The sequence below is a fragment of the Myotis davidii genome, unplaced genomic scaffold, assembly GCF_000327345.1.
Source record: "Myotis davidii unplaced genomic scaffold, ASM32734v1 scaffold205, whole genome shotgun sequence".
Lineage (NCBI taxonomy): Eukaryota > Metazoa > Chordata > Mammalia > Chiroptera > Vespertilionidae > Myotis > Myotis davidii.
In genome coordinates this window covers 5,536,505-5,545,701 of record NW_006297573.1, presented here as the reverse complement: position 1 = coordinate 5,545,701, position 9,197 = coordinate 5,536,505, and the positions used below count along the sequence as shown (strand labels likewise).

Below are 9,197 nucleotides of genomic sequence, written 5' to 3'. Positions count from 1 at the left end.
TGAATTTTGGGTACTAAATTTAGAGAAAATTATATCCTCTCAAATCATCTTCAAAAAATGGATAGTGTTCAAGCTAATTGCAAGACACTGGAGTTATAATGAGTAGAACAGGAATATTTTGTTGTTGAAATGGCAGCATCATTCAGAAAAGAACACATGCCCTGACCGGTTTGGCTCAGTGGATAGAGTGTCGGCCTCCGGACTGAAAGGTCCCAGGTTCGATTCTGGTCAAGGGCATGTACCTTGGTTGCAGGCACATCCTCAGTAGGGGGTGTGCAGGAGGCAGCTGATTGATGTTTCTCTCTCATCGATGTTTCTAACTATCTCTCTCCCTTCCTCTCTGTAAAAAATCAATAAAAAAATAAAATAATAAAAAAGACCACAGAAGAAGAGAGAGAACTTTCTACAAGTTCACAACTGGATCTATTACCTGACTGGCATGCTGACGAGTTCTAGGCTATTAAGTCTGAGTCAGAAGAGTAAAGGGGAATTGAATTCCCACATTCTCATGTTAGAAAGGCAGCATACCATATGGAACAAGTAGCTTTAGAAATAGCTCTCTTCATTCAAATCCCAATTTGCCCCTTATGAACCATGTGATCTCTTAAAATATATTTAACTTGATCAGGTCTCAGTTTGCCTATCTGTAAAATGGGATGATAACAATACCCACCTCAATGGGTTATTGTAAAGATTATTTAGATAAACAATATGCCTGGAACACTGTGTCCTTGAGTAAAGCGTAGAACTCATTACTATAATACTCTGTCATACTGGTTATTACTCACAGAGAGGACTCCCCTTTTAGGGTTTGATTTAGCCCAATCCTCAGAAAGCCATATTAACAATAGCCCTTGTTAGACAGAAAATGATCATGCATTTTAGAGATATATGACAAAAAGAAGTTAACTAACCAATAAACATGAACTATACATATGATTGTGAAAATAAAATTAAAAGGGAGGAGAGGACATTTATCAAAGAATGTTTATACAGTACTGTTAATATAAATCTACTACTTATTATAAGAAAAGTGTGTAGAGTCACCATACTACAAGAATGTGTATTTTATCTTGGAAAAAACTACAATTTTTTTTTCAAATAGTATGTGAAAATTGGTAAAGTGCTGAAAATGACTCTTCTCTTAAATAAAGGTCTTTCTAAAACAATATATAGCTACTCAGATTATTTAAACATTCATAGAATTGTCAACACCTCTGGGTGATTTACATTATTGTGAAGTACTTACATAAAAACATCTACAGCTATTTTGTCATCCATTTTACTAGACTATAGAAACCCTAAAGAAATGAGCATAGAAGTGCTCCTAAACTGGTCCCAGAAAAAGTGTACAGGGCTCATACTGAGGTTTTTTTGTATTTGATATGTTATTAACTGCTTATGTTTAATTTCTTGTGCCTTTTGAAGGGGCAGCTTCACTGATCAGAAACTGTTTTCACAGGTGGAAACCATCGGTGATGCCTACATGGTAGCTAGCGGCTTGCCTAAGAGAAACGGCAATCGGCATGCAGTGGACATTGCCAAGATGGCCTTGGATATTCTCAGCTTCATGGGGACCTTCGAGCTGGAGCATCTTCCCGGCCTCCCGATCTGGATTCGCATTGGAGTTCACTCTGGTATGGGGTTGAGCATTGTAGCAAATGGGAACCATATGTATCTCTGTGCACCCACTAAATCAGAAAGTGTAGAGTTTTCAAATGTGATCAGTGTTCATGTGAGGTTTACTCTTGGATCTGTCTGCCAAAAGTGAGGTCCATGACACATCCTGACATAATTAGACCCATCCCTAGGGAGTTCTAGGAAACACCTTTGACTCCTAGAATGATAAACACCACTACGTCCTAAAATAACAAGCTCCAGATTTCCTGGTTAAGTCACTATATTTAGTGTTTCATTTATCTCCTTCCCATTCCCTCCCTCTCCCCTGCCCCCAACTTCAGTATTTTCCCCCACTAAAATATTATGGTATCTTAAATGGATTAGACTATGAGAGTGGGGAGGGGATGGCTGGTCAAATTCTTATAATAAAAGGGCATTTATGCCCCCTACACCCACCCCTCTCATTGGTACAGAAAGCACATGAGCCACTTCAAAAACCATGAAAGTTACTCACCCTTGAATGTAGAGATTTGAAAAGATGAGTTACAATTGTTCTAGAATAACATAGTTGGAAAGGACCTCAGAAATCATCTAGATTAATCCTTTATAGGACATAGATTATCTTTACAGGTTCCAAGATAAGTACTAGTAATTTCATATCCACTTTTAGAACAATTCCAGGATTTCCTGAAAACTCACTGTATCCAAAGCCACATCACTCCATTATTAAATATTTGTCATCATAAGACAGTCGTCCCTGTGTTAAATGAACTCACATCTCCCTGTAATTTCTTGTCATTGCTCCTCTTTCTGCCTTCAAGCCTTGCAGAAGAGCCACAGTATAGAAAACCGGAGAGATCGCTCCAGGCTTTGTGGCCAGGGCCAGACAACTGCATTTACAAAAGTCATCCTGTATCCACAGCACCTGTCTCAAAGCCTGGCAGTAAATACTGATTGATTAAGAAATCAGTGAGATTCTCAAAGTGACCGTCAATAGATGTTAAAAACTGCTACTGCGTGTTCACTGCCAGGAACACAGCTGTAGCCTTCCCCGAATGTGTCCACAGCCAAATGTCTTAGATGTTTCCATATACACACGAGGTAACTTGCTGGGCATCTCTTCAGCCAGCAACAGCATTCTGTCTGTTTTGAGCCATTGCAAATTGCCAGAGGAAGGAACAGCAGCAGGTCTGACCGAACCAAGTCAGAGAGACTTGAGCTCTGGGTCCTGGCCCCTTCTCTCTCCCTCAAGGTCTGAGCAGACTACCGGGCCCCAGCGCTGCCTTATTGGGCTGAAATAAAGATAGATAGTAGGCACACATACCTACTATCTAGGTACAATCCTAGGGTTTAACCCTAAGAAATGAAAGGGTCAAAGTTAAATACTGATAGCTGAAAACAAGACTAACTAATATCTGCAAGGATTTCCCCATGTCCAGGCCTCCTCAGTGTTATCACTCAGTTTCTGAAGAGCCACTTGTGACAAGACCTAAGTCCCAGATCAGAAATCTCATCTAGCAGCTGCCTCTCCTGTACCTTTCCTGCTGGAGTTATTCTTTTGTCTGTTTGTTTTTTTCTGTTTGCTTATCTTTTGTTTATTGTATACCCAACCTGACAGGGAAAAGCTCAGCACTCAGGGGGAGTCCAGTATTTTGTAATTTTTTTTAATCATAAACACAATGTTTATAGGATAAATCTGTAAAGAAACTCAACTTACATACATCAAAACCCAACTAGAAATCAGCCAAACTAGACCAGTAGTTACTTCTATCCAACACCTGTTTTTGTAGTTTCTGAGTTAATCTTTAACCTCTAAAGTCGTTCCACACAAATACCTGTTTAAACAACCCTTCCTCCCCACCTGGTTACACAGTGCACAGTCTTCCTCAGCTTTGTGTTTGCTAGAATGTTCTTGTGCTCCCCCAACCCACTGCATTCACATGGCACATGAAATGCTCAGGGAAAATTCTGCCAGATCCTTGTCTTCTGGGTCTTCCATCATCATGCCATTAATCCCAGAAATGCTACCCTACTAAATCAAAGTAAAATAAGACAAACTTGGGCCATTGAGCCTTCAAGTGTACTGGGACCTCCGGCAGTTCAGAGCTCAGGGTGTGTGGCTCAGCACAGTGAGCAAACACTGGGATAGTCTTCATCCTACAGCTTCTATTGAGAATATTCAGAATGACTTCCCACCTTTCAGCCTGGATCTGATGCCGTCTTGCTTTGTGCAAATGTACTTTTCTGTGCCAGAGCAAAATACTTTCTGAAAGCATGCATTGATTGAATAATGATGTTTCCCTCGTTGAATACATTCTTCATTCGAGCTCATTATTCACACCCTCAGACATGCCTCCGTCAAGTGGAGTATTCAGCATGGTGGCACCTTCATGCCTCTCTGTGATTTCCATTCCTCCACTTCCTGCTTTCTGCCCTTTCCAGGTCCCTGTGCCGCGGGCGTCGTGGGGATCAAGATGCCTCGTTATTGCCTATTTGGAGACACCGTCAACACAGCCTCTAGGATGGAATCCACTGGCCTCCGTAAGAAGGGAGATTGTGTTTCTTAGAGGACAAAGATTCTGTCTTTCGGCAGGAGGGAATTGTAGGATAACGTGCACAAGAAGTGCCAGTGAGATGATGAATGAATGGCCCTTCTTCACATTGAATGACCACAAGACTGTCATTCCAGGCCTTGCTACATTTGCTTTTGTTGCGACTGTTTACTGATCATTATTCTTCCCTTTGGCTCAGTTTTAGGTCGCTTCTATTGGTTTGGGCTTATTTAGCAATGCATTCAGGCATGCTCTACCTGGAATAGTCATTAACTTTAGCAGAGATCCATGTAAGTTAAAAAAAAATCAGTAGGCTAGGTATGGAGTATACAACTTGGTTCATTTTCCTATTTCTCTTTTATTTGGTTTTCTTGGGAATTGGTTTTAGTAAAGAAAAATGTATTTGTTATCTGCAAAAACCTATATTGCATTTGCCTAGCAAGGTAGAGGCACTGTGTGTTGCATGTAGTAGATGCTAAATAAATATGGATGACAGTGATAGTAACAGAAATATATACAAGAGTGAATAAAAGCATTGGTAGATGTGGGCAGACATTGCAAAAATATAGTTGTTAGAACAGTATTTTGGCAATTTACTGACAATCTAATACTGGTTTATACTGGAAAATCATGATGTAAAGGAAAGAATAAGTTTATAAGACTTGCGTTAAAATTATAACTATGCAAATCACTGTCTGTGTTAAGGTAGTGGGGGAATTACCTCATTTTCCTAGGCATCAAAAATTTGAAGATAGGATACAACCTTGCTGGAAGGATTGGAGAGGATATACGTTAATCACTTAGCAATCCTCTGATAGATGGTAGGCATACAATATGGAGGTGCTATTATTCCTACTATTGTTATTGTCTGTGGCACCCGTAATGGGAAAGGGGATGTACAGCAATGGACTGAGGAATGGAAGTATATCCTCACCACTTAGTTGTCAGGAAGATAACAATATCCCAGAAGAGTAAAATTTGAGAAAATCAAGACCCTATAACTGTCTCCTGAATCTTTACCTTGTCACCAACACTTCGGCTACTTATTGGAACTTTTACATGGGGACCCACGTGCCAGCTCTCAAGCCCAGCACCACAAGCTAAATCTAAAACAAGGTCCTGGGGCGACCACTCTGAGCTGGAATGAGAATCCGTGGAGCACAACCCAGGAGCTCCGTCACTCAGCACCCTGAAAACAGTGCCAGACCCTCTTTGTTCCCACGTGTGATATTTATTGCACTGGGTGTGTTTTTAGGTGTTCTTTCACTAAAATATCTGAGCCGTCAAGAACATCTAAAGTGAATGTCCGGTATAAAGGGCAAGCAAATGTGGCCATATAACAGATTTCAAATGGACCAGATTTTCATTGATCTGTTTTGCTTTTCCAGCCTTGAGAATCCATGTGAGTGGCTCCACCATAGCCATCCTGAAGAGAACCGAGTGCCAGTTCTTGTATGAAGTGAGAGGAGAAACGTACTTAAAGGTGAGGGACCCACAGAGACAGCACCCAGAAAAGCCACTCACACACCCCCAGGGGCCACTTACTTTGAGACTGGACACCCAATGGTCAGTAATTCTGGGGAACATACGATGAAGAGTCCTTTTCTGTACTCCCTGCATGGATCTCCTTCTGTCCCTGTGGTGATCACTGACCATCCCCACGATGGGCACCCACTATCCCATGTAGGAGAAGCCACCGCCAAAGAATGTGAACTCAGCCTCTCTTTACTTCAACGAGCCCTTTTCATATTCTGAACTATGACCACTATGTCATAAAATGCTGCCACCATTTCTTCCACAGGTACCCAACTTTTGCCCCCAATTCCTCCTTTATACCCAAGAGCCACAGTCCCGTCCAGGAGTAATTTAACTACAGTCAATGTCCCTGTCTCCTTGCGTTCTTGCTCTTACTTCAAGATGCTGCTTGCTAAGGCCACCTCTCCAGCCAGTTGCTTTATCATTCAAAGCTCTGGACAAGAGATAGCAAGCTGGCCTCCAAAGCCATCAAATGCCTCCCCTTGGCTCTCAGGCTGCTTTCTGAAGGTCATTACAATCTTTTCACAATTGGTCTGCAGCCAACTATTGCCAGTAAGATTATCTGTCTCCAGTAGCCATAGCACTTCTAGCCTTTACACTGTGGTTGCAACTTAAGCCTCCTTTTATGTAGTAGGGTCCTAACATCACACTTAGTTTTTAATCCTCCAGAAATACATTTTCTACACCAAACATTTCTCCCCAGATAGAAGCAGTTTATGGATTACTACAATTCAAACACATAAAAAAAAAACACCCGCTATTTTTAAAGATGAGTGATTTTTAATATAGATATATAACCATCCACTCTCCTTTTCAAATACCAGCTCTAGCAAAACCAGGATTTTCAGTAAGTTTCCATTCATTTTATAGCCTCCATATGGGCCCAGAAAAATGTCAGTAAGCGTTTATTATGATGCACATGTGTTTATAGTTTACACACTTTAGGTGGGGAAACTGTGGCAAAACTTTTGTGGCAAACTTCATGGCAAAATGAGCCAGAAGAAAATGTGGATAATGAAAACCAGTCAGATTTGTTGGCATAACAGAACTGTAGATGAATTTTCTTCCTTTTTAATTTAGAGTTCTTGTGATGTTGCCATAGTGATATTTTAAAATCTTTGGGGACGGGGGTGGGGTGGGGTGGGGGGACTCTACTTTGAAGGAAACATGTCTGGTGATTGAGAGACTTGTTTTTATTGATTTTAGAGAGAGAAAGAGAAAGAGAGAAATTAATTTGTTGTTCCACTTATTTATACACTCCTTGGTAGATTCTTGTATGTGCTCTGACTGGGTCTTGAACCCACAACCTTGGCATATTGGAATGATGTTCTAACCAACTGAGTTACCAGCCAGGGCAAGAGACTTGTTTCTAAAAGAGCACTTGGAGCGTCAGCCCATGGACTGAAGGTCAAAGTTTGATTCCCATCAAGGGCATGTACCTTGGTTGTAGGCTCCAATCCTGGCCCTAATCAGGGTTTGTGCAGAAGGCAACCAATCGATGTGTCTCTCTCACATCAATGTTTCTCTCTCTCTCTCTCTCTCTCTCTTTCTCTCTAGAAATCAAGGGAAAAAATATCCTTGGGTGAGGATTAACAAAAAAAAAATAAAAATAATAAAAGGCATTTGGAAATAAGCTCTGTCCATATATAAGGCAGATCATACCAGGAAGGTATGCTGCACTGAAATATAGGCACTGATGAGGAACTCAGAGGGGAAACGTTTCTTAGAAACAGACACTTGTCAGAACAGTGGGCTAGAACTGAACTGTCTCATTGGCCTCCATGGTCTCACCTCTCCCGTCTCACTAGGGAAAAGGAACCGAGACCACCTACTGGCTGACCGGGATGAAGGACCAAGAATACAACCTGCCAACCCCTCCTACTGTGTAAGCTGCTGGCTGTGGCCGGGGAGGGGAGTGGAGGTCTTAGCTTTGTAAGTTGGGCTTCGTACAGCCAACGTACCAATCAGACTTGATTTTTGGCAAGTGCTTTGACAATGTCAATGATGTATTAAATATGAGGACTACATATGTGAGAAGTTTAGAAACCTCCCTTCTCTGGCTGCTACAAGCTGGGTATTCCAGGCATGCCCAGGAGAACAGAGGACGGTTGAGAGTTCACTTCCTACATGTCTGGTTCTGATAAGAGTAAAGCAAAGGGGCACTCTGCATCTCCACCCCTGCCTACAGCTCTCTGCTGGGCCACATGTTGAAAACGGGATCTACCCCATCCCTGGGGCTGTGGTTCTGGGTCTTCCCATCGAATGTATGTCCTCCCTGAGATGAGGAAGACAGGCTCCAGGTCTGACAGTCTCAGTTCCCCTAAAGCTGACTCAAATGGTCACCAAGCTGCACAGTGGTTGCTGCAGTCAGTCACGTGGCTATTGCTGTGGCATTGGCTATGGTAGAGAAACCCCGTCTTGCAGACTCCTAGATGTTGGACCCAGACAGATGGCAAACCTATAGATGCCAAAACCACCCAGGTCTTCCCTGGGGCCCAGGGGACCTGGCCTCTTCCCAGGATTGCTCCACGTCCATTCCAAATTCTTGAAACCCTCCATTCATTCTGAGTCCTCCCCAGACACTCCTAGGAATGTGTGGGACCAACACGTTTTCAGGGTTGGGTTGCAGGGGCCCAGCATCGTTCTGGCTTCTGCCCCCCTCCCTGCAGTGGCATGGGTGAACCTAACAGCGCCTCCAAGTTCTAGCAGCATGGTGTTTCACTTTGAAATTGAAATAACAGTTTTCAGTTTGAAATATATTCTGCTTTTTCTATATATGCAACTGCACAGAGCAGGATAACAGTCCCGTATGGTCATCTGAGGCAAGCCTGTTTATCGGACTTGCTGTGTCTAGCACAGAAGAAGCCTGTGATAAGTGCTGGGTAAACTGAGGGATCGTTCTGGAGCGAAGAAATATTCTGTATGAGTTGCTGAGAAGTTCTATTTTCCCTCCCCACTCACTTCCCAGGGAGAATCAACAGCGCTTGCAGGCTGAGTTTTCAGACATGATTGCCAACTCTCTGCAGAAAAGACAGACTGCGGGGATAAGAAACCGAAGACCCATGCGTGTAGCCAGCTACAAAAAAGGCTCTCTGGAATACATGCAGCTGAACACCACAGACAAGGAGGCCACCTATTTCTAAACCTATGAGGCCCAAGGACTCAGGCAAATGAAGTACCGATGCCCTCAGGCAGTGACCTCCAGGGTCCCGAAGCCTCCATTTCCCAGAGACCTCAGTGGAACACAAGACTCAGATGCCTCCTACTAACCCACCTAACCCACCCACCATTCTATTTGTTTCTATAAATACTGACTCTGACTGATCTATAACTTATAAAAGCTTGTTTGTATAAGAATCCTAGGAACTGACTTCAGACACAGACTCTGACCTTCAGTCATCCCAGTTCCGGGCGATTTGCTGACCTTCAGCTATAGAACCAGGATGACAAAGACCAGGGTGACACACACAGACCATCACTTGACCGGCT

At 42.7% G+C, this 9,197-nt stretch overlaps 1 protein-coding gene across 1 annotated transcript in view; it reads left to right on the top strand.

The window, feature by feature from the left end:
- The window catches only part of GUCY2C (guanylate cyclase 2C), an 81,208-nt gene extending 72,227 nt beyond the window's left edge, over window positions 1-8,981 (top strand). Inside the window, exons 22-26 of the mRNA XM_006773282.2 lie at window positions 1,429-1,637; window positions 4,063-4,161; window positions 5,561-5,655; window positions 7,517-7,593; window positions 8,677-8,981. Of these exons, the coding sequence (XP_006773345.1) occupies window positions 1,429-1,637; window positions 4,063-4,161; window positions 5,561-5,655; window positions 7,517-7,593; window positions 8,677-8,851 (655 nt within the window). The 3' untranslated portion in view covers window positions 8,852-8,981. The remainder of the gene's footprint in view (window positions 1-1,428; window positions 1,638-4,062; window positions 4,162-5,560; window positions 5,656-7,516; window positions 7,594-8,676) is intronic.
- Window positions 8,982-9,197: the final 216 nt, after the last annotated feature.